Raw genomic sequence first — 27,318 nt, forward strand, 5'->3', positions numbered from 1 at the left:
GATGGAAATAGGGAGAGAAGAGAGGAAATGGGTAGAGAATGAAGTTCAATATTATATAAATATCTCTTTTTTTTTATTTATCCTGAGCTGGTGTAAAATGTCGATGAAAGTTTCGATACTCAACACTTGATAAAATATTACCCCATAGGAAAGTACTACCATATAAGACTCTTCAGCGCTGACAAGTTCATGTTAAAATTCTATATAAGAATGAAAACATCCAATCTGATATTTAAAAATAATGATAGTTAGCGAGTAATCAGATCCACATAAAATGTTGCATTTTTGAATGTTAACAATACCTGAAATACGAATGAAATATGATTCCTTCTAATGCTATATAATAGTAATTGGTTTTTAATAATGGTTTTTGATTCATTTGAATTATCGTATGAAATTTCAGACCGTTCTGACTCGTATTTACATAGCAGAAACAATTGATGGCGCTTATTCATCTTTTTTAAATTATGAATTAAATATAGTGTGAAGGTCGGAAGCCCCATACAAAGAACGAGCTTTTTGAAGCTCCGAAGGAAATGACACACATAAATTTTAGGTGAAGAAATTGAAAAACATACTTTTGATAAGGTAGGAGTTGATTTTCGTAATTTTTTCACTCTAATACTGATGATGAAATGTAAAAAAAATACATCAATTATGACCGAATTTAAATTGACAAAAATGCATTTAAAATTTCGTCCACAATCTGTGAAACAAAATCCCAAAAACGATTTCGATTTCTTATTTTTGATAATGAATATTTGCAAAACCTTTTTCAAGAACGAAAGAGAAATACTTTATTGTAATCTTCCTGCTAATGCTTAAGAAAATCGAAGCTTTTGAAATGTTGCACTACCGAAGGATTCTCAAGATGTCATATGTCGACAAAGTTACCAATCAGGCGATTTTACGTAAACTCCAGAAAACAACGGAATTGAACGAAAAAATAAAATCAAGAAAGCTTCAATACCTGGATCATGTCATGAGAGGGGAAAGATACCAGCTGTTGCAATTAATAATACAGAGAAAGATAACTGGCAAAAAAAGCATTGGTCGCAGAAGCATGTCGTGGCTCCAAAATCTAAGAGAATGGTTCAACTCATCTTCGGCGCAACTGTTAGAGCTGCAATGAATAAGATCAAGATGATCGTCGAATTTCCAAAAAAGATGACACTCTAAGAAGAAGAATCTTCTTGGGTTGAATCATTCCAAAAAGTTTCTTCGAAACTTTGATACTGCAAGTTCTGAGGAGTATCTGTATCTCAGCAAGAATATGCTTCACCTCCTCCCTTCTTCCTTCTTACAGGGCACCTCAGAAAGCAATAACCATTGTTCATTCAGCTTCTAACCTCTATCTCCTACAAAAAACTTCAATCTATCTAATCAAGATGGCCGACCGACCTTCGAGAACTGTCAGAAAACATTTCGAGGTGTGCAAAAGATCCACCATACCGCACTATGTCCTTGATCTATAACCGTGACAAATCTCAGAAGTCTAAAAGCATCAACAAATAATATTCCTCCAAAATCCTAAATGCAAAATCATATTCATCCAATCCAATCGAATTAATGGACTTAAATTCGGGCCATTCATTGAATCTGTCAAGATTGGGATGAGGGAACAACAAGTTCACGAATCAATAACCCTGAACGGAATCTCAGTCACCTGGAGTGGAGAAACGTGTAACGAAAAAGCAATTTATCAGCTCAAACATCTCTACCGTTTCCTAAGTGGGATTTCTGAAACAGATTATGCGTTATTGCGTTAACTTTATTGATGAGGCGACATTAAATCGTCTACGCAGGCACGGCTTCAATGACACCCTTCGAACTCAGTTTGACCTTATTCATAAATATTTGTTTCCTTCTTTTTGATATAGTTATTTGTTTTTCTATATTTTGTTTTTGAATATAGTTTCAATTCCAATTTGTTTTCTCGTGCTTGTTTCAAGAGCAATACGCAATATCATTACGCTCAAATGCTTGTGCCTTGCGAATTTGGAGCTGAAAATGGTTTTAAATCATCTTATCGTTGTGAAACCAATTTTCCACTCCAGTCACAATACGATGTAGAAATCCCTTTCGTCTTTGCTTTTCAAGCAGCAGTTCACAGACAAACAAACGCCGTTCAACATCTCTCGGCTTCAAATCGTACATCACCCAATTTCCTTGTTTCTGAACCATTCCCATGACTTTCAGGCATTTTGAAATGACTTGTTACTACACTCCCAATGATCCTGCCGATTCTTGTTGCGTTTGACACGAGTCTTGATCAAGTAATGCCTCCAATTTTGCGCCTTCGAAAACCTCCTCTCTTCCACCGTCATGCTGATCTTCGACGTCAAAATTGCCGTTCTTGAAGCGTTGAAACCACTCTTGGCATATTCATTGACTAAAAACGGCCCCACCATAGGTATTTGAGATCATTCGATAAGCCTTAGCTGCAGATTTATTCATATTAAAGCAGAAAATTTAAACCTCCCGCAAATGACTGTAATTTGGCTCGTAAGCTGACAAGTTTAATCAAGAATAACTTTATGATGCAGACATTGTCCAATATTGGATAAACTGGGAGAAACTTCAAGAAAAGGATTCACGAACACCAAAGGAGTCACACTAGTGCTAACATCTTCTCGTCATATGCAGATCATTTATCAGAAACCGGACATAATTTCAATTCTAATTACAAAATACTCTATACCGAAAATAAAAGTCACCGTTTGAATCTACAAGAATCACTAGAGATTAACAAGTACAATTCGAGACACATATTGCTAAATTCCCAAACAGATGTAAATAAGTCACCGCTTTTGAACATCCTTAAAATTCCAAATTTCAACAAATAAAGTAATATAGTACACCGAAACGAGAAGACCGTTGACCCATCAAACAATCCATAAATTAACATTTTATTGCTCCATAGGCACTCTCATTTTTGTGGCTATATAGCTGAAATTGTATTTCAAAATTCAACACTTCGCAATGTAACCCTGATGAAGCCGCTTAGACGGCGATACAGTTGTCGTAAATAATTAAAAATCTGTGGAAATTAGTAAGTGGTTACATTTTTTTTTACCAAATCAATATGATTTTCCATCAAGTAAGGACTGCATCAATTAAATACTCTTGGCACATTATTTCACTGAAAACGGCCTCAGCATAGGTATTTGAGATCATTCGATGAGCGTCAACTGCTGATTTCTTCATAGTAAAGCAGAAAATTGAAACCTTCCTCAAATGACCAGAATTTGACTCGTAAGCAGACATGTTTAATGTAGAATAACTTCATGCTGCAGACACAAATCGACTAATATTTCGATGGCTTTATGCTTACAAATATCTAAGCTTATTGTATGACATCTACGATCTTTTCATTTCGACTATCATTTACCGCTACAGTCATTTATTGCAAAACGGCGGAAGCAAAGTTGTACACCAAATATATTTATGTATATAAGATGGTCTTCTCGAATAGATTCATTCGAACTTTATAACTAATCGTTTGAGATAAGTCAGGGTCCATATTAAAATAAAAAATAGATATTGTGCATGATGAAATGATGAGGAACAAAAGATCAATTTGGTCGCAGTTCCCGGTAGGCTAACAGAGCCGTAACGACCCCGATTCAGTGAATGATAAAATGACAATCTGTTCGGTGAACGAGCGCTCAGAAATCTATTTGTTGCCGATTTTAAATCCAATCCAAAAATATGACATTTCCACCCCTAAAACCTTAGAGTGGCAACAATTTTTGAACTCTGTCCACCGCAGGTCGAGCATCATCCCGAGATGCTGTGGATCTATGGACCCATCCTGCCGTGTCGTTGGCAAGAACTTCGTGAATTTCTTCCCCGTATCCGCGTTCAGAATAATTCATCTTTGATCAACGGACCGAGCAATCGAATTATATGCCTCGAGGGTGCTTTTTAACTGAACTAGATCTCTCTCTTCCACGGATTTATTAAATGCGCCGAGATCTCTTTATCCCTAATTATACGTTCTTGCTTTTAAACCATTCGCAAACTTTCCTAAATTCATTAGAGCCGAGTGTTAAGTAGGCTGAATGCTTTATTTTATAGTATTCTGAGTCGTCTGATATTTCGCTTTCCGATAATGGGAAAGGGATTGATGGAATTTGGATAATTAAAAATTAACAGGATTGAATCGAAGAAGAAAATGTTTATCCAGAAAATAACGACATAAAAACAATATTAATTATTGACAATAATTGTTTCACTAACACTGTAGCTTCTTTAGGTCAATTTAACATTTCGAATGACTTCAAATGTATAGTTTGAATAGAAAATAAGAGAATCCAAAGACTTGGCGAAAGAATTGTTGTGAATATTAAGATTTTTTGATATAAATTTTGTTTATATTCGATTTGATAGTTGATTTCCATGAAAAAATCAGTTATAATATAACAAGAACATTGACAATATTCGATTATACACCGAGTCACGAGACGTTATTCGCGAATCAACACTCGAGCTGCGCTCTCGTGAAGTTTCGCGAATTATGTCGAGTGAAGAGGTTCATTTAATCGAAATATATTGTTGGTATTCGATACGATTATATAACGAATAATTTCAATAACTTAAAGCAAAGCACTGCATTCTGGTTACATTTCACTGAGCTTGAATTTTATTTTTTTTGGCGGACGTCCAAGAATTTTACTATGGAAATGATTACAAAATGGCAGGTGGCGAAACATCAAAACGCTTATAAAGAATGTTTTTTTTTAGAGCTATAGAACTTTAAATTGCACTAAAACAACGATGTATTATTCGATTGACATGAATTTTAATTATCCGCAAGATAATCTTGTGGCATTCCATTTTCAATATGATTTCTGGCATATGACCGCCACGGCTGGCTCGGATGTAGTCCAATCTAGAAGTCCAATTTTCCATGACTTTTTCCAACATTTGTGGCCGTATATCGGCAATAACACGGCGAATGTTGTCTTCCAAATGGTCAAGGGTTTCAGACTTATCCACATAGACCAATAACTCTACATAGCCCCACAGAAAGTAGTCTAGCGGTGTTAAATCACAAGATCTTGCAGGCTAATTCACAGGTCCAGAACGTGAAATTAGGCGGTCACCAAACGTGTCTTTCAATAAATCGATTTTGGCACGAGCTGTGTGACATGTTGCGCCGTCTTGTTGGAACCACTGCTTCTGGACATCATGGTTGTTCAATTCAGGAATGAAAAAGTAAGTTCTTATGGCTCTATACCGATCACCATTGACTGTTATGTTCTGGCCATCATCGTTTTTGAAGAAGTACGGACCAATGATTCCACCAGCCCATAAAGCGCACCAAACAGTCAGTTTTTCTGGATGTAACGGTGTTTCGACATACACTTGAGGATTAGCTTCACTCCAAATGCGGTAGTTTTGTTTGTGGACGTAGCCATTCAACCAGAAGTCCGCTTCATCGCTAATAGACGTTGTCCACGATATGTATTCCGCACAGAACCATTATTTTCGAAATAAAAATGCACTTTTTGCCAGCGTTGTTCAGGCGTGATTCTATTTATGATGAATTGCCAAACCAGACTGATAATAAATCCTTTGACAGCTGTTAAATCGGTCGCCATCTTGAACAGTAATGCCAACTTAAAATTATATACATCGAAAAAAAACACCCGTTACCACGTCGTCAAGGGTATATTCATTCAGCAATATGCCGTAACTATTGGAAATTCACTGATTCTATTTCTTCATCAGAACATGAGTTATATAATACTCTTAATATCTCAGTAATAGTGAGTTTTCCGATACGAGGTTTCAATTCGAAAAGCTTATGGTGGTTTCGATAGCGTCTTGAGATTTCAAAGTGAAATAAATAACAACCTTAATAGATCTTAGTTAATATCCTACAGCTAAAAAGATTACTATATGTTTACAACCTTATTCAAAACGACTCTAGTATTTTTCTAATGATTTTTAATTCCCCCACAGAATATTTATGATCTTGATACACATATTCATTCATATCATCCTGTACCTCTTAGTTCGATAACCTAGTTTTTCTATATTTGAATGGAAGTGCGAATATTCATCTGACAACTGAAAATGAACAGTTTCCTTGCTATTTTCAACCACATTCATTTAAACACACCCTAGGGCAGTAGAAGTTTTCAGGACAGTTGTGTTAACAGCAACTAGATGTCGAGTAACACTGTTGTGTATATTTGTACATGTTCTCGGCAGAGTTGATTCGAATAGAAATAGAGTTTGCGACCTGTACACCCTCAGAGCTGTTAAAATTAATAGGTACGAAAAATATCTCTACTCCAGAAATTTTATATTAATATTCAGTATATCTTTCTTATCAGAGTTAGAGTTACAAGTTTTCTCATCTTAAAACCAATAAAATAACTTTATCGAGGTTCAATTCAAATTCTGATTCATCGAGATCGAATGACAAATAAATAATTCAAGAAAGTAACGATTCACTCACCAAATAGCTGTATTGTACCATCTGTGTCTCCCAGTGAATTCTTCGATACACATTTGTAGTTGCCATAATCTTCAGAACTCACTGATTTTATTGTCAATTTCATTTGTGTTTTATATCCTGCGGTAGATTGTATAGGATCGAACCTCTCATCTGAAAAAGTTGAGGAGTTATTTTGAATTATAATCAGATACATACAAGGTTTATTTTAAGGTTTTAAAATAGCCAGTATAGAAACCGATAGAATATAACATTCTAACAGGGTTTTCTAATAAGAGAATTCATATTGATATTAAAAAAGAACGAGTATATTTCGAAATGAATCACTTGTTGTTCATTTCATTGTAAGGAGCAAGGTATACCATTAACGTTGGAAGATGATATTAGAGTGCATCAACGTATGGTTTTAATGAAAATTTCCATGACCAATTCCCGATAACTTTAAGATCTTGAATCGATTGTGGAGCATTCGTATAGAGCTCATCTTTCAAGTGGCTTCAAGTGAAAAAGTCTAAAGTTGTTAGATCTCGATGGTCAATTGTGATCACCAAGGTCGATTTGACTGAATTGCGCTTCCAACTGCTTGAGTGCTTGACCATCCAGCTTTTTCACTAGATCTAGCCCCCATAGTGATTACTGGGTTTTCGCAGATCTCATAAGAATGCTATCGGGAAAGAAATTGGGCTCTAATAAAGAAGTGAGTGTCGACGTTAAAGCATCTTTCTAAGATAAAGGCAAATTATTCTACAGAGAAGGTATTGAAAAGTAAGAAGAGGGTTGAGGTACATATTTCACTCTAATGACTACATTTTGAGGAAAGAATGTCTGTTTACTGGTTTGGCCTGAAACTGATTAGGTTAAGTGTTATGATCAAGCAAAAAATGACCTTTAAAGCTACTCTCGACGTCCTAAATGTCGTCCATATTGTGCTAGTTACAGTTTTGAGGGCAGACATCTATGACATAGGGACAAGCGGTCATGAAGATTCCGAAAAATGCCACTAAAGAATTAGCTGTCAGACTCTAAAAAAAGTTACCTACAGTTTGCCGTTTAATCGAACAAAAACAAACTGAAAAAACCCAATATTCTTATAAAACGAGTAAAAAGTTCCCAAACTTAAACCGAAATATAATTCGGCCTCACAACAGAACCAGAAAAAAATCCGCCACCGTCTCAGTCGAGAAGTTCGAGAAATCAGGAATCTAATAAATTCCACAGCCACATTCCTTCCCGATCTTCGGGGGGCGTGGGATACACGTCCCATCCAGAGTGTTGCACTTTGGACATGCTTCACGTAAAGGGGAATATCTCGAGGTGGTAAAATCGATCCGGCAGCAACACGTTCAGTTTTTATGTGAGAGCAAAAACAGTACTTACTCTGAGGGATAATTTCTCCAGTGTCGTCGGTCCAGTAGCTGATGGATTTCGGGAACGCTTCTGAATGACATTCCAAGGTTATTTGCTGTCCCTCGTATGCGCCCACTAGCTGGTTTTGGATCCAGATCATTGGGGGGACTGAAATAGTTAAAATGATGATTTAGTTATGAATTTGAGATGAGGAATGCTTGCTAAGTTAAATATTTGTTCAAATTAATTACCTATCCAAAATTGACACAAAGCCAATGAAGAAATATTGGGTAATTTTTTTCAATATTCTTCGTGAAATTTTTTCAGTTGTGGTTACTTTTCTGACATTTTTGTGATTAGTTGACTCAGTTTATTTCGGGCGAGTGTCAAAGATGGATATAATCAAAGAAAAAATAAGCTAAATTTTCGAAATGAAAGCGAAAATGAAAGCCAGGCCCTGGAAAATGTGAATAGTGTTTATGGTCCTGATTCTGTAACAGTCAATGGCGCGTTATTTTGGTTTGGTCGAGAAGGCACCACGCACTGAAAGGACAATTGGCGAAAATGTCGATGAAATCATGGACATTGTCAAGTTCGATAAGCAGGTAAGCACTGTTTTGATTGCCCGAGAGCTGAAGAATGTATAAAAAACCGTTTGAAACCATTTGCATAAGGTTGGTCTCAAGAAGAAGCTCAATGTATGGGTACCACATAAGTTAACACAAAAAAACCACATGGATGGAATTCCATCTGCGACAACGTCAAGCGAAAACGGTCGTGGTCAAAACGCAGGTAGCCGGTGCAAACGATGGCCAAGCTGTGTGTTTGGTGAAATTGGTAGGGTATTATCTACAATGAGCTGCTTCCCTACGGTACATGTTTTAACTCGGAACTGTATTGTCAACAATTGGTCCGTCTCAAGGAAACTATCGCCCAGAAGCAGAGAGCTTGCACCAATAGGAGAGGAATTCTGTTCTATCATTACAACGCCAAACCATATACATCGATAGTGAATCGCCAGAAGTACTGGGAGTTGGTTGGGAGGTTCTTATATGACCTTATAGTCCGGACTTAGCTCCAAGTGTAAGCCGGTTCTCGATACCAGAGAAGTAACGGCCAAGGCCCCTAAGGAGGTTGTCAATTTTATTAACGTCGTTGACGACCTTCCTGGGTTTCTCTGAATGAGTAGGGTAGTGAACAAAAGATCTGCATGGTCGCAGTTCCCGGAAGGCTTACAGTACCAAAACGACCCCAGTTCAAATAATAATAATAATAATAATAGCTCCAAGTGTATATATTCCTATTAATTAGCTTCAACAGAGAATGTTGAAGCGTGAAAATCAACTGTCTAAATATCTATCAATCATTATCAATCTTTCGTGACGTAATTGATATGTCAAATATCAACCCAAAATATTTACAATGAATATCGAAAAAATATCTTCCAAACATCACATACCCAATTTTAAGATTTCTTATATAATTACCTGATATGATCAAATCAAGTCACTTTCTACCTTCATGTTTTCAAACGAAAGGAAACGAAAATTCAGTTTATAGTTGGCGAACAGAAATAAACAGGTGAGAATAGTCAAAACTCGAGTTATTCTATCAGAAAATTCACAGGCATAAAATCGAACGATACGTAAAATAAAAATGAACCCGACGACGGAACAGAATGCAGTTTCACCGATAAATTTCATCTAATCAGTTGGCAGACCCCTATAAATGCCTGAAGAGCAGCGCTAAGAAATTGAACCTATGTAGAACAACCCAAGATTATAGACATTACGACACTACAAACAGATAGGAGGAGAGCGGAATTGCTCAGTTGAAAAGTTTTTATGGGAAACGTCTCAGCGTTTCCGTATTTCCCGGATGTGGAAAATGCATGTTCATGTCCATTTTCGCGATATTATCTCGGAGGTCTAGAATACTCGAACACTTTTTTGTCTGTTAGTCAATTCTGAATGTTTTATACTGTTTAGCATGTTCAAGCCATTGATGTTGGGAGTCGGCTAGGAATTGAATTCTGGTTTATATAAAATACATTTTACAACGTATTGAACTTGTTGGCTCAGCAGATTTTATCACAAATACGACATTCGTTTCGATGGAAAAGTCTCGAAAATATGAAGAGCACATAATTTTCGAGAATTGTCTTGGATACTGTCAAAATCCACCTTCCAGATTTTTTAGTAGTTTGTAACTTACCCGACTTTTATGTAACTACATGAAGCGCACAAAATAAATAATATTCTTGAATTAAGAGGTTTCTGAGATCAACATAATCATAGACCTCTTATGGAAATTTTGTCAATAAATTTGAATCGCTAGGCTTGATACTTCATGAATCGTCACCAAAGACAAGTGAAAATATCGAAATTATTAGCTTAATATAAGGTTATCCACAACATGAATTTTGAGCCAGGATTGGTGCAATTGATGCACGAATTGAAGTCGGTAAATCGTTCATATTACCGAATATTTCCCTCCTGTCAAAAATGCTGTGTATATGGAGAACAATTATCGAAAATTACAGCTATAATTGCATTGTAGGAAGCGAAACAGCACTGCGATAATTGTTCTGTTCATAGATACATAGTTTCAATGCATCTTACACAGTTCGAATCTATGGCAATTCCATTCTACATCAGTTTGACAAGTGATGTAATAGTTTATTCGGGAAATATCCCCCCGAATTACACTCGTGCATCAAAATGACCAGATAATTTCGCATTCCAGCATGTTTTCTTTGAAAAACTGCATTCGGTCATTTTCATTTTTGGCGAAAGAGCCCGACACCGAAGGTGGAACTCATGCAGTTTTTATGACAACACGCTGTCATGCAAATTTATCGGTAATTTTGATGCACTTGTGCAATTACTCACGAATATTCGTTCAACTCATTATAGTGCAACCCAATTGAAGCCTTGGAGCTCTATGATAAACTTTGAGAGATGATAGTTGTGCTCAATCTGAACATTTATGATTCGTTCTCGTTTATAAGTTACAAGAATTGGAAATAATTCATTTTTATGTTCGAAATAAAAGTCGGCTGACTAACGAAAATATTGGATGATATAGGGCAACTAGTTTTATGAATTGATTACTCGCTTTGCTCGTTGATTTGATACTTGGTGTACATTTTGAATAACAATGCATTATTCCAAAACTCAGGCGTATGCAGTTATTACATTTGGGTGTTCCAATGGAAACTCCAGAAGAGCAGCTCTAGAATACTAAAGAAAGTCCATATCCAAAGAAAGACACCTACATGCACATACATCAGTATTCAATGCATCCTTTCGAAGATTTCAAGCAACATACAAACCTGATCCAAAGAAAGGCATTTGGCCAACTAATGTAATTGTAGAAAATTGAGAAGATGAAATAAAAGCTTAAAACTTAAAAAAAAATTATTTTAAGTTATTGTTAAGATAGAAAATGTAGATAATGAAACCCATACACCGAAAGGTAACAAATGGGATAAAGATTATATATATATAAATAAAAGCTGTCCTTAGCTTCTCTTCGTTAGTGTTAGACGTGTAGACGTGTGTCTATAGTTATTTCAACAACATGCATAAAATAGATCTATTCCGCTTGTCACCTAATCTGACTAGTCTTGTTTTTCAGCAACTTTTTAGTGTCAATTTTTGAGGTGGAATTTTCGTGAGTAATTGCAGAAGTGCATCAAAATTACCGATAATTTTGCATGACAGCGAAGGTGGATGGCTTTTTCTCCAAAAATGAAAATGACCGAATGCAGTTTTTCAAAGAAAACACGCTGGAATGCGAAATTATCCGGTCATTTTGATGCACGAGTGTAATTCGGGGGAATATTTTCCGAAAAAACTGTTACATCACTTGTCAAACTGATGTAGAATGGAATTGCCATAAATTCGAACTGTGTAAGATGTATACAAACTATGCATCTATGAACAGTGCAATTATCGCAGGGATATTTCGCTTCCTACAATGCAATTATCGTGAGTTATTGCACAAGTGCATCAGAATTACCGATAATTTTACATGACAGCATGTTGTCATGAAAACTGCATGAGTTCATTTTCATTTTTGGAGAAAGAGCCCGACACCGAAGGTAACACGCTGGAATGCGAAATTATCCGGTCATTTTGATGCACGAGTGTAATTCGGGGGAATATTTCCCGAATAAACTGTTACATTACTTGTCAAACTGATTTAGAATGGAATTGCCATAGATTCGAACTGTGTAAGATGCATAGAAACAATGCATCTATGAACAGAACAATTATCGCAGTGTTGTTTCGCTTCCTACAATGCAATTATCGCTGTAATTTCCGATAATTGTTCTCCAGATACATAGAATTTTTGACAGGAGGGAAATATTCGCTGTAATTTTCGATAATTGTTCTCCATATACATAGAATTTTTGACAGGAGGGAAATATTCGCTGTAATTTTCGATAATTGTTCTCCATATACATAGAATTTTTGACAGGAGGGAAATATTCGCTGTAATTTTCGATAATTGTTCTCCATATACATAGAATTTTTGACAGGAGGGAAATATTCGCTGTAATTTTCGATAATTGTTCTCCATATACATAGAATTTTTGACAGGAGGGAAATATTCGCTGTAATTTTCGATAATTGTTCTCCATATACATAGAATTTTTGACAGGAGGGAAATATTCGCTGTAATTTTCGATTATTGTTCTTTATTTACATATAATTTTTGAAAGGAGGGAAATATTCAACAATAATTTAATGTCAGTATAGTTCATAAATTATCGTTTAACGCCGATTTGTATCAACATATTTTGACCCACAACAACATCAGTATTCTTTCCCTGATTAAGGCTGCCTAATCAGACGGTAAACATTAACTCCCCTCCAACCTCACATAAATACGAAAATAATATCACATTGCATCCCTCCAACAAGTGCGCTAGCACAAACAGTGTATTCAGTTTCAAAGCCGCTACAGAAGGGGCAGAACATAATGAGCTGATGAAGGCTAACATGTACATGCACACAAACAACAGCTACCTCGGCATACTCACAATGAACAACCAGCATAATCCTCTTGCTGACTGAGGGGGGCAAACCATTCGATGCGATGCACAGGTAAGGCCCCATTTGATGTCTAGTCACTCGTGTTATGTTGAGGACGGGCCCCTCCACGCTAACAACTGTAACAAAAATCGGTCATCAAGTTGATGAAAAACCTGTCGGGTGCATAAACATCGGGCAATTGGGCAACGGGCGTAAGCTATCGCGTTGATGGTCTTGAGTGCAACCAAGTAATGAGTGTCATGTTTTCAGCACAGCTGCTGTTTCGTTTGTGGTAACTAGGGTTTCTAATTATTTTGGATCAATGGCGGATGTTTGCGTTCTTGGCAACGGTGATCACGGTTATTTTTCGTCTTAATTGCTGCTTTTTATTGGAGACGCAAAATCGTTCATCTGAAATCTTATCTTTTCGTTATTCGTCTTCCATTCGAGAATGAATATATATTTTCAGCATCGACCACTAAGATACATAGCGGTTGGCGTTGTTTTTATTATTTAACTCAGATATACATATACGAAAAATAGACAAAATTACAAAAATACAAATAAAATACCTGATGAAACCTTAAAACACATTCATAGATGAAACTATAAAAAAATATTTTTTCTATGTTACCCTACTAATTTTCCTCCGTAACTGTTATATACAGGGTGTCCCAAATTCGATGCTCACTGGAAGCATCTCAAGAACTATAAAACTTAGAGAAAAACCTTCAGGGACCCCCGTTCGTTTTTTTCTGAATTATAAGATGACAGAAAGCAAACCATTGATATCTTGATTCATTCTCAAGTTACAGAGCGTTTCTAAAAAATTACCATTTCAAATATTTCGTTACAACTTGGTTTCAGTTCGGGATATTCGAAAAATCTAAAAGTTTTTCAAAAATGTCATCCGTTTCAAAGATATTGCACATGTTAACATTTTTCAATTGTTTTGAGTTTCAAATCATTTTGTTCCCATTCTATAAATGTAATCAGGTTATATATAGAGTGTCTCCCTTAATTATGAATTAATTATCCTTTTAGAGATGAGATGATAGAGAGGAGAGGAGGAGTCAAATGGGAGATACTATAAACGTCTTGATTACAATTTTACAATTGACACAAAATGAATCAAATCTTGAAAAAATTGAAAAATATTTGTATATATATATATACACAGGGTGAGTCTTTGACTTGTACATATATTTTAACCCAAGATTCCTGAGGTCAAAAGAAATACTTGTTTCCTTTACCATTTTTTCCGATTCGGCCCGGTTAAAAAGATACAGGCTGTTGAAAATCGTTAAAAAAATGTGATTTTCGGCTATATCTCGTAAATGGTTGTATCGAAGGAAATGATTTTTGAAATATAGCTTTTTTTTGATGTGATACATCTTCTCCGAACACCAGATTCCATACACATTCTTCTGTTTCTTTGTTATGAACATAACATACCATAAAAATACCAGAAATTTGAAGAAACCAACTCTTAATAGTAATTTGAACGTTCATTGAAGAATATCTGGCTAATTTGAAAAATAAAAGTATTCTTCATATTTTCTCGTACAAAGCGCCGTTTTCGAATAACTTGATCTTAAAAAAAAAAAATTATCTGTGAAATTCAAAAAATTGGGTACTTTGGCTGAATGCAACTCTGTTCTATTGTGGAAAAAAAAACCACAGAAATGAATATTTACTATGAAGTCATGTCTCAGATTTAAGAATTGAAGTACTAGCCAACTTAGTTTGAAAATGAAGTTATTTGAATAAGCTCACCTCAACTCCTCGATTTGATTAAAAATCACTGAGCTTTGGCACAGCTCTGATAATAAGAAGATACTTCACTAAAATCAACATTTTTTTTTAAAAGTCCAGATTATTCATAAAACCCATGTTTAAAAAAGTTTTCACAAAATAGTCCCATTATAATGACAACAATCAATATCCCACTAAAGACTGCTGCTATCGAACAATACTGTATTCTTCTTTGGCTCATTCAAACTCACATCGAAACATACCACTAGGACTAGGTACATACTAGACAAATTTTCATGTGATTGAGATTGAATACTTTTATTCTTTTGCTATTCCATAAATTCATCCTAAGAGCTTATGATTGACATACTTCCAAGAGGGCCATAATTGTTTTAATGTGAAAACAAATTAGGTGAGTTGAAAGAAACCAAATATTCTATTGTGGATATTTACATTGAATACTTCTCATTTATTTTCAATGCCAAAATCAAGATGAATTAAGTAGTAAAGTTGGCTATAATGTAGGTACATTTTAACAACAAATTTGATTACAAGTGGAGTCTAACATTTTCCATTGATTACAGAGCCAGAATATTTTACATATTTCCATATTTTCATACTGATGGTTTCAGAAATATTGATGCATTTCAATATTTTTATGAGATAGTTGGAACAAATCAAATGCTTCATTTCATAACAAATATCTTATAACAATAACAGTGTAAACTGTAAATGAAAATTTTAGGTTAGAACATAGATTATTCGAACCGAACTGCTGTGTTTATATTTGGCATCACTCGAAATTTGAAATTCAAACTTAAAACCACAGATTACTATAGTCTGTGTTAGATCTTTCATAGATGAATATTATTTATTTGAGATTTTAAGGTTAATTCTTGCACGAAAAATAAACAACGATATCATATAAATGAAATATAATGAATGAATGGATATGAGTATCAGAGCTAATATGGGTGGTAGCGAGCTCAAGTCGTTATAATTATCGAAAATGAAATAGAAATCAAGAGAAGAATATTTAATCTTTAGCGTCAACGAAATTGGAATAACTCATTTATTTGATTATAAACACTACTTTGTTCAACAAATGGAATGTTAAACGTGAGTTTATGATGGTTTTTCTAATTTAGTAGCTTATTTCCAAGGTTCAAGAGGTATATCTTATGCTCATTTTGAAAATTTAAAATGGCTATGTCTTTTTAACAGGGCCGAATCGGAAAAAATGGTAAATGAAAAAAGTGTTTCTTTTGACCTCAAGAACCTTCGGTTAAAATATATGTACAAGTCAAAGACTCACCCTGTATATATATAGAGCGTGTTCCATCGATATAATGAAGTCCACAAATTCGAAATCTTTAAAACGAATGACATATTTGATGAACAAGATACCGAAATCGGTTGCCAAAAACTGCGTTGAAAAATATAGGGTGTGTCATTCAAAAATAGTATATTGTGCAACAAATGGGGAAAGTCCAACTTTTTTCGCGAGTATGGAAGTTTGTGGCACGAGCCTGCAAGGCGAGTGCCGCAAACACACGAGCGAGAAAAGGCCTTTCACCACATGTTGCACACTATACTTTTCCTACAACTGCGCAAATTTCAATAATTCAAGTAATGGACTTGATTCAAATCAAAATGACCTCCGTTGACAGTATGTGCTAATTTATTGCATTTCCATAGAAACGACTCAAAAGCCCAATTTCATTGGTCTACCAAGCGAGGTGTGGGCAAAGTGCCGTGGGGAATAATATTTCCAACAGTATGAGCAATACATGGTTTTGAAATTGAGTAAGCTATGAAGAATAAATGCTACTTTCTATAGCAGTTGTAGGAAAACACAATTTTTCCTCCATTACTCTGAAACGGTGATTGATTTCTATGATCTGTTATGAGTATCATTTATGAACCATTAAAATTAATGAAAAAAGGGTTAGATTTTTTCGAATATCTCGAACCGAAATCAAGATATAGCGGAATGTTTGAAACGGTCCTTCTTCAAAAATGCCCTGTGATTTAAGAGAATTAAGATATCCATGATCTGCTTTATGTTATATTATTAGTACTAAAAGTTCTCGAGATGTTTTCAATGAGAATCGAATTTGGGACACCTTGTAGGTACACGATAAATTTTCACTTGCTCGAATCAGTTATTACGGAAATAATTATGTTGAACTCTCAATGGTTCAGTTGAAGCAATCAACAATGCAAATCAATTTTGCCTATTGGTATTAGAAAATAATGAGCACAACAGAAAATAATTATGTTGAATTAAAACCGACAAACATTCTGGAAAGAACGAAATTCTATCAAGTTCATCCGTGTCAAGGAAAAGATAATAGAAATTATCACAAAGTCGTTTCTACCACTTATAATCTGTAAAAATGGCAAGTAATTTCAATTCGCAAACATCAAATCGATGCTTCGCAGCTCAGAGTGGAAAGCATCCCCGAAATTGGAGGCTCAACATCTGTCAACATTCTGCGGTGAATATTTCATAAAAAAGCAAACCTTGCGTAGGGTTTTAATTACTATGCAGAAACCGAAGACTGAAATGATAGCTTCTTTCGTTTAATTATAATATAACGAGGAGAACGATATCGGATATTTGAGGAGGAAGAGATGTTATTTAATGAGCTATCCACATAATGTACAGGGAGTGATTTGCGGAAAAATTACCTACAACAGCAAGCTATTATCATAAAAGAACTGATGGTATTTTCCATCAAAAATTCATTGAACCATCAATGATAATTAATTTGTCATTAAGTGGGATTGATGATATTTATATAGGTAGGAATCGCATGTTAGTTCACTGAAACTTTCTGAGAGCATCCTCGTATAGCATAATAAGAAAATCGGTGTTATTTTCATCAGAAAATAGTAAAAGTTTCTCTAGAATTATTTCACGATTGAAAAGCAGTTGTTTCATAATATAAATAAACTACTAAAAATACGTAGGTGTACCTAAATTGACTGAGCAATGGATAAGTATTTTTTCAATACGCTCGTTGCCATTCATTTTTCCAACAATAATAAATGTAGGGTCACTTTACCTTCGATATTAAGTTACAGACTCAAACTTATGAAGGGTGTTTTATTCAGACCTATAGAACTTTAAATTCCAATAAAACAACGATGGATTATTCGATTGACATGAATTTTATTTATTCGCAAGATAATCTTGTGGCATTGAATTTTAAATATGATTTCTGGCATATGACCTCCACGGCTGGCTCAGATGTAGTCCAATCGGGACGTCCAATTTTCGATTACTTTTTCCAACATTTGTGGCCGTATATCGGCAATAATACGGCGAATGTTGTCTTCCAAATGGTCAAGGGTTTGTGGCTTATCCGCATAGACCAATGACTTTACATACCTTCACAGAAAGTAGTCTAGCGGTGTTAAATCACAAGATCTTGGAGGCCAATTTACAGGTCCAAAACGTGAAATTAGGCGGTCACCAAACGTGTCTTCCAATAAATCGATTGTGGCACGAGCTGTGTGACATGTTGCGCCGTCTTGTTGGAACCACAGCTCCTGGACATCATGGTTGTTCAATTCAGGAATGAAAAAGCTAGTAATCATGGCTCCATACCGATCACCATTGACTTTAACGTTCTGGCCATCATCGTTTTCGAAGAAGTACGGACCAATGATTCCACCAGACCATAAAGCGCATCAAACAGTCAGTTTTTCTGGATGTAACGGTGTTTCGACATACACTTGAGGATTAGCTTCACTCCAAATGCGGCAGTTTTGTTTGTTGACGTAGCCATTTAACCAGAAGTGCGCTTCATCGCTAAACAAAATAAAATGGTCATAGTGCGCGATACGTATTCCGCACAGAACCATTATTTTCGAAATAAAATTGCACTATTTTCAAGTGTTGTTCAGGCGTGAATCTATTCATGATGGATTGCCAAACCAAACTGAAAATAAATCACTTGACAACTGTTGAATAGGTTGCCATTACGAACAGTAATGCCTACTTAAAGTTATATTCTTCGAAAAAAAACACCCGTTTTTACGAAATTTTGAAACGTCTCTTTTGAAGTTTAGTTCTAACGAAGAAAAAAGTTGTATGGTATTTTGATAGAACGATTTAACAACTTATGAATGTTGTTGAAGCGTGTATCTTTTCATAATTAAATGGCACAACCTACTGAACACAAATGACATAATTTTAAAGAAATAATACACAGTGTTGCCATTTAAACAATTTCAATTGATATAATTCTCATTGAAAAACGTTTTGCTATGATGTACACATGATTGATTCCAAATATATGAATGAAATACCTAATCGTTCATCTACAAAGTAACATTTTTATGTATGCAATGAAAGTCAGAGCCATGTATGTCGGGCAGCAAAATATTTCAACAATATTCCAGGAATTCACCTATAAACGTTTTCGACATGACTATAAAAATAAATTACGCACATTGTTCGTTCGGATGGCTGTATAGTGTCGACACCATCGAAATATTCACATTCGCTACGTAACGACTGTAGAACTCGTTTGGGAGGCGAATAATGGTCATGATTTTTCGATAGAAATGGTTTGGTAAGCAGGCCCAATATCTTTATGTGTTTAGGTAAATTGAAGTTACGATAAGTTCTATATAGGTCGAAAAAAGAAGATGCAAAAGAGTGTTTACATGATGAGTTTCAAAATCAACTATAATGGATTTCTCTCATCAAAGGAAACACTTTTTGCATTTGCCATTTTTTGCTCGAATATATATTGTTAAACTCGTGAACAATGTCCACATTGCAAAGTGTAACAATGTGACCTATAAAGCCACTTAGACGGCGAAACAATTGTTCAAATAAAATCTGTGGAAATTGAAAAGTATTTATAACGGGTGTTTTTTTTTTCGAGGTATATAACTTCAAGTTGGAATTACTGTTCGAGATAGCGACCGATTCAACAGTTGTCAAATGATTTATTCTCAGTTTGGTTTGGCAATTCATCATGAAAAGACTCACGTCTGAACAACGCTTGAAATAGAGCAATTCTATTTCGAAAATGATGGTTCTGTGCGGAATACGTATCGCGCACTACGTCCATTTTATTTTGTTTAGCGATGAAGCGCACTTCTGGTTGAATGGCTACGTCAACAAACAAAACTGCCGTATTTGGAGTAAGCTAATCCTCAAGTGTATGTCGAAACACCGTTACATACAGAAAAACTGACAGTTTGATGCGCTTTATGGTCTGGTGGAATCATTGGTCCGTACTTCGTCAAAAACGATGATGGCCAGAACGTTACAGTCAATGGTGATCGGTTTAGAGCCATGATTACTAACTTCTTCATTCCTGAATTGAACAACCATGATGTCCAGGAGCTGTGGTTCCAACAAGACGTCGCAACATGTCACACAGCTCGTGCCACAATCGATTTATTGAAAGACACGTTTGGTGACCGCCTAATTTCACGTTTTGGACCTGTAAATTAGCCTCCAAGATCTTGTGATTTAACACCGCTAGACTACTTTCTGTGGGGCTATGTAAAGTCATTGGTCTATGAGAATAAACCACAAACCCTTGACCATTTGGAAGACAACATTCGTCGTGTTATTGCCGATATACGGCCACAAATGTTGGAAAAAGTCATCGAAAATTGGACGTCCAGATTGGACTACATCCGTGCCAGCCGTGGCGGTCATATGCCAGAAATCATATTTAAAATATAATGCCAGATTATCTTGCGGATAAATAAAATTTATGTCAATCGAATAATCCATCGTTGTTTTATTGCAATTTAAAGTTCTATAGCTCTAAAAAAACACTCTTTAATTATTTTTAGAGAATCAATATTAATTTTCATTGAGGACTGAATCCATTTAACTCGAATTGGCCATTTGCAATTTAATAAAAGTTATTTTTAACAGTCTATGTAATCTTAACTGTTGAATTCAGGGCAGTGATGCAATGAAGACATTTCATCAGCATCATGAGTTATGAACATATAAAAATTCGAACAAATTCACTGAGAGCCAATTTCCCTTTGAGCGTACTTTAGGTCTAATGAAGATGAGATTGCATAAGTTAAAGCCTGTTTCGGAGGCAAAGACGAATCTTTCTACAAAAAGGTATCGAAAAGTTGAAGAAACGTTGGAGTACATTTATCACGCTTGAAGGTGACTATATTAACGAATATAGCAAAATTTACATGAAAAAAATTTGTCTTTTCTATTTGCATCAAGACCTAATTGATGGAATGTTAGGTTTTCGAGCAGCAGTTGTTATTTAGTTTTACATTTTTGAGTATAAAAGAAAATCAGAACGTGCAGAAATGAGTCCAACCGAATGAAATATTCACTGGAAATAGTGGATTTTCCATGATGAAATTATTGGCTCTTGCAAACAAAAAAACTGATGTTGCATTCAGCCGTATTCCATTAGAGCAGATCCCTATGGATTCCAATCGAGAAAAATGAGGAAAAAAGTTAGTGACCAAACGAGGTCCTTTTTGTGTTCAGAATTCGAAATGCATGAAACAAAATTGCAGATATTTTCAATTCGCAGAACGTACACAATGGATTTTTGAAAGTGGTATGCGTTTAATTCGTTGTCCATAATTTCGTTGGTCTATACCACTGGCGGCTCGTTAAAAACAAAAGGTGCGGCGCAGTTTTTTGCCTAGGGATTCACAAAAACCGAAAAAATGGTCTGAAAGTACAGCAATTCATGAAAATTTGACTAAAAACTGATACTTGAAAGGTATAGCACCAAGTGAGCAACTTGTTGGCTGGTTTTTCTTCTTTGGGGAATTTTCTGATCTCCAGATCAGTTGTTTATAAGTTTGGAGTACTGATTTAGGCGTACAATTTTACTTCCACCGTTTTTTTTCCAAAATTCGGGGCTTTATTGTAACTAGTTAGACAATTATAATTCGAAGTATCATCATCGCTGGCCACTACTTGGCTAATCACAGATCGCCAATTCTGTCACTGCTCACCGATTCTTCGTAGAGCTCACGGTTTTGAGGAAATTCGAACTTGAAATTTGGGGAAAAATTGAATTTTCCTTCAAAAATCGTTATATCTCCTGAATTATTCGTCACAGACCCCTCAAATGAAAACGTTTTTAAAACATCAAGTTCCGATCTAGAACATACTGAGGTTTCAAGGGCGTAGCTTGCGTCCAGGAGAATTTGCAGCTTCGGGAATATTATCAATTTTTTTCTTGAAAATTTCAGATATTTTCCTATTATTTCTGAAATAATGTTCTGATCTCTCAACTGTCGGCATTTTCGTGATCTACATAATCGAATCAATCAATAAAATGATACAATATTTCAATGAAGGAACTTCTACTCTTTTTTTCCATTTTCTAACAAAAAATTTTTCAGGTGAGATCGAAATTCGGCTTATCAGATATCATCAATTCTGGCAACTCCAACCGATTCAATAATACTGTTAATATATTTTTTTGCCTTCAAAATTTCACTGGAAATAGGGAGATAATAAACGGGCATAAAAGTCTACAGATAAAACAATAGGCTGATACTTTGTAGATTGTATGATGAAATAAAAAAAATTTCATTTTTGGGTGAGCTAATTTGTAAGTTCATTTCTAGGTTCATTTAGATCCCGAGGTCACGAGCCGCCACTGGTCTGCATTATCAGGTTTATCGCGAGGCTTTCAATTGCAACGAGGAAAAAAGCTCCAGCATAGGACGAGCATTTTGTTAATTGCAACTCGAAACGGCCATCGAACACGTTCACGAATAAATTCCGGATTATGCTTTTTCGATAAACAGCCGTCGTGCCTATGCGGCGTTAACATCGAAAGAGTGGTGTGTGTATCGGTTATTTTGGGGTAATGAATTCTTATGGTCGCACCATCATTTTACACGTTTATATGCCACGAAAGACTTCAACACGATACACTTTACGCGCGAAATATCGCCTGCTATCATGCTCACGAGGGTCTTGTTCGTCTTGATCGTAATATGCAGTTGGCTGGTAGGAAACTATTTCGATTATTTCTCTCGTTCTAATCTCCAGAAATCACAAACGCGCCATTTTTAATTACAAATAGTTTTTAGATGAAAAAAATTGCATTACTCCCCCCTCGAAAAAAAGCCACAAGTCAATACGTCTCACTTTTCAACTTGTTGGACTTTGTATTTCGACTAGATAATTTCATGTTGCTACATGTAATGTCTTTATAGGCAAGTAATCCAAGAAGTATCTTCTCTATAGAGGGAAATTGTCTTTCGGTGAATTTCTTTAATTTTTTATATGTTGTAGAACTCTTGATGCTGATCAAATGTTTACATTGCATCACCGCCCAAAATACAGTGTGCAGGAATCATTCTTCTCTATTTCAGTGACATAATGCGTTATTTACAGTACTAAAAACAGTGCTGTAATGAAGTCATTACTGCATTGTTTTCAGTTATATTTTTCCTTTTGTAGTAGTCTACACTGACTTCCGATCAAATTTCAACACACTTCAATTGTCAATATAATATAAATTGGATAGCGTGAAATGATTTGCAACTTTATTTGCAATTTCTCTAGATTCTAGTGGCGTTAAATCGATTTCGTAAGATATCATTCATGAATTCAATGCGTAATTATTTCAAAATTCGAAACGTACAAATCAAATTGTTTAATCTGAATTTTTCATTGAATTTCGACAATATTTCTTTAAACTTGAGTGAAATAGAGAAGATATCGTCTAATAATCGTAGCAAAAGTCAATTTCAACACTCATGCGTTTAAAATTCGCATTCGTGTTCGAATAGGAGCCCATTCTGAAACTTGTTTTATAATATACTATTCTTTATAGTGGACTTTAATGAGCTGCATGATAAACAATCGATGCACACTCGATTTGGTTTGATATGCTTAACTCTACCTCTTGATATGTATTTTTCTTTTCTTCAGTAAAGGCAATTCATTATTATAATCATTATATCCCAAAAGGTTTTTTTATAATGGGCATCTCATCAGTTTTCGTCTATCTAGTATAAAAATAGGACTTCCCATTCAATAATTTCCAATTTGGCTCTCCCTGTAAATCGTAAATTATTTCATTGATAAGAATAGAAACGTTTAGATTTTCCGAACAATGCAGTTATCAAAAGCAATTCATATCATATTTTTGAGTTGAGGTCGAATAATAAATTATTGTGTTGGACAGAAATCAACATCAGCATGCATTTAAAATTTAACGAACAGTACAGATTAATGGATACGCAAGAGATGTTCATTTGGTAGAAACAATTTTTCATTTTTGAATGTCATACCCGTACATAATGTACAAACAATCAAAAATTTTATAAATTCGGTAACGCTATTGAATCATTGATGGGCAGCTCAACAACCAATCAATGGACGAGGGCTGAATTATTTCAACATGAAATAAATATAGGATTTGTTGAAAATACCTAAACTGACTGAAAGCTATTTCAATCAACATTTCATGTCATACAACAATATCAGGAATGAGTGGAAATGGCCTGAAATGAACAGCTGCTCATTATGCCAACTGTACAAGTGTGGTCCTTCATAGAAATTCAACAATAAATTCATATCTGTGCTTTTTGTAGGATTTGAAGTAAGATCTGAATGAAGAAAATAAGATTTTGATGGACATACGCTATGGGCATGATGTTCGACGGGATGGACGAAAATGTTGGTGGATAAAGACCAAGATGCAAACTTAGGATAATGTATCTTGACGTCATCAAAAAGTAGTTGTAAATATCAACAATGGAAGAATACAAATCCATAGCTTATGTCAAGCAGGTGATCACAGCATCATTAAATGCAGCAATATCACACTCGGCCTTCGACGATGATGGCGCGACTGAGTGATGTTTTAAGGCCAATAAAAAATCATGAGGGACTCAAGTTATCACCTTGGGGTACACCATCGAACTACTCATTTTAAAGAATGAGTAATTTTTGTAATATTTCTTTTGAATCTCCCAAAAAAAAAATTGTAAACGGGCCTGTTTCGAATTAGAGTTATCTTGTTCTAACTGATGTGCTAGCTGTCTCGATCCGTTCATATCTACGGATGTTAAATCAATTCGTTCCGAAAGCATGATAGCTCAACATCAGACGGGTGGACTTGATCGATGGTCTAATTACGATGGGGAGTAAAGTGCGTGCATTTTTTCCAATCGGAAGGTCATATTTCAACGGAGTTCCACCAGTAAATTATATCACACGCCAAAACGCTAGCGCATAATTCATAGGGAGGCGAAATGATATTTCAGGTGGGTAGGAAGGTAAGAACGAGCTATTTTATAAATGTGGGTTGTCCATGCCGCGTCTCGTATCTGACTTTTTCAGGAATCGCACAGATCGTTGGATGAAATACGTCGAATATTCTCCAGGAATATTTTTTTCAACGTTCATGCGAATAAGGAATTTTCATATTTGACGCATTCGGTTCTTCACAAAATTCAGTTGTTGAGAATGATGAACACCAGTCGAAGCCGTTGTGTGGCGGAGCAATTGAAGTATTCTGTACTTAATTAAAAATTCTGTAAAAACTTGTGATTTGCGTGTTTGATTGTAATGAAAAATGAAGCATCGTAGGGGGCATGACGCGGAGTATTATACCGGGTTTTTCGCCATAATTTGACCCGAGATTTGACCCCCCTTTAACTTTGTTACTAGAAGAGGTACAAAGAATGTTTTCTACAAAAGTTGCATGAAATCGACTCCTATTTCTTGAAATGATTTCACAACATGAAATATATAAAGAGGGGGCAACATATGGATTGCAACTTCATTTTTTCAAAAATAACACCCTGTATATTTTCCTATATTTGACTTGCTCTTCTTCCCCTGACTTCGAATATATAACATATGTTTGGTCTATCTCTCTTATTCTTAGTACCACTGAGTTTCAAATTTTGAGAACCACCTGGCATGCTCAGTAAACAGTTTTCAAGTGGTAGGATGCGATAACTCAAAATGCTCTCTTTTGAGTTATCTCGTTGGCAACGATATGATACGTAATTCACTATGAATTGGAATTGGATGATTTGGATGCAACTCCATAGATTCTCTCATTGTAACTTCCTTATTTTCATTGTTCTTCACATAGAGTGAAAATATTTCAAACTTTTCCACTTCTGTGTGTGCATATTCAATGAATAAATTCATTCAAAGACAAACGTATGTCATATATCGTTGCCAACGAGATAACTCAAAAAAGGGCATTTTGAGTTATCTCATCCTACCACTTGAAAACTGATTAGTGAGCATGCCAGGTGGTTCTCAAAATTTGAAACTCAGTGGTACTCAGAATAAGAGAGATAGACCAAACATATGTCATATATTCGGAATCAGGGGAAAAGAACTAGTCAAATATAGAAAAATTTACATTTGAAAAAATTGCAATCAATATGTTGCCCACTCTGTATATTTTTCATTTTGTGAGATCATTTTAAAAAACACTAGTCAATTCCGTAAAACTTTTGTAGAAAACATTTTTTTGTACCTCTTTCAGTAACAAAGTTAAAGGGGAGGTCAAATTATAGTGAAAAACCAGGTACATCTTTGAAGTCTACTTTTGTATCATAATATACTATAATTTCATTTAAGGAAGTTATTTTGACAAACTCTGTGCTTATTTCGAGACAAACTGTTAAAACGAATTTATAAATCCCAGTGAGTAAAAATATTCACCTATTCGTCATTTTTTGCTATTCCATTCTGCTGACGTTATCATTCTGACACTTTTCTTCCTCATCTGACATTCCTCTCGGATAGAAGAATTCCTCTTACTATCTCTCAGCGTATATCCAGATATTATTCTTAGTATTGACATCTCCGTAGTTCTTAGGATGAACTTTCTTTTGCTAAACGCAGTTTTCATGATGGGTCTGACACAAACTTTGCAGATTTCAGTTTTCAAATGCTTTCTTATGTGTCTGTTGTTCCAAATGACGTTGAGAAAAGCACCGGCCATATTTCATCTAGTTGATTTTGGTACTCCGTATCTTGGTTCGACGATATATTTACCCTCAGATAATTGAAACACATGTCTTTATAGTGACTCTGTATGCCCGAGAGGTGGCGTTGCTGGCTTCACGTCACTCTCTAGGGATGCATCTGTGGGTTCATAAATAATCCCCGAATTTATGCAGAGTCACCTCTCCACGATGGTGTGAGAGGGTGTCTTGGGTAGAGATCGCTGGATGGTCCAACTGATGAGTCCACCAGCGATCTCTGGACGAAACACCGTAAGCACCAGAGAAAGGTTGCACCTACGATATTTGGTTCGAGTAAGCTTTGCCAAAACTTGTTCTATATGTTGGTTAGCAATGAAAAATTTGCAATTTAGTTTAGTTTTTTTGGCTATGATGACTGATTTTTCGTAGATATATTCGCATTGATTTATTGAAGAAAATACCCAACTAGTGACATAATGCTTAGGACATGTTTACTAAAGTCGACTTTCTTACTATCATCATATTATATTTTAGTTAATTTTTCACCCTCAACTCCGGAGTGGATACAATAATTGTAACCAGATTGCATATAACCGAGATATTCGCCCTTATTCAGTTACCTACACCAAATATTGTTACAGTATCATTTGTAGTAATAATAATCGCAATCAGTCAATTTTGTGAAACTACACCAGTTGCCCATAAATCCTTCATCAATGTCGATTTCCATTGCATAGGCCATTGTTCGGT

At 35.3% G+C, this 27,318-nt stretch overlaps 1 protein-coding gene across 1 annotated transcript in view; it reads right to left on the minus strand.

Annotated features, from left to right (window-relative positions):
• Nucleotides 1–27,318, minus strand: part of LOC123676478 (neurotrimin-like) — a 121,198-nt gene that overhangs the window by 15,336 nt on the left and 78,544 nt on the right. The window contains exons 5-7 of the mRNA XM_045612380.1: nt 12,867–12,995; nt 7,847–7,984; nt 6,473–6,622 (exon numbers count right to left, since the gene is read on the minus strand). Of these exons, the coding sequence (XP_045468336.1) occupies nt 6,473–6,622; nt 7,847–7,984; nt 12,867–12,995 (417 nt within the window). The remainder of the gene's footprint in view (nt 1–6,472; nt 6,623–7,846; nt 7,985–12,866; nt 12,996–27,318) is intronic.

This window comes from Harmonia axyridis, chromosome 3 (assembly GCF_914767665.1).
Source record: "Harmonia axyridis chromosome 3, icHarAxyr1.1, whole genome shotgun sequence".
In the NCBI taxonomy this organism is placed as follows: Eukaryota; Metazoa; Arthropoda; class Insecta; order Coleoptera; family Coccinellidae; genus Harmonia; species Harmonia axyridis.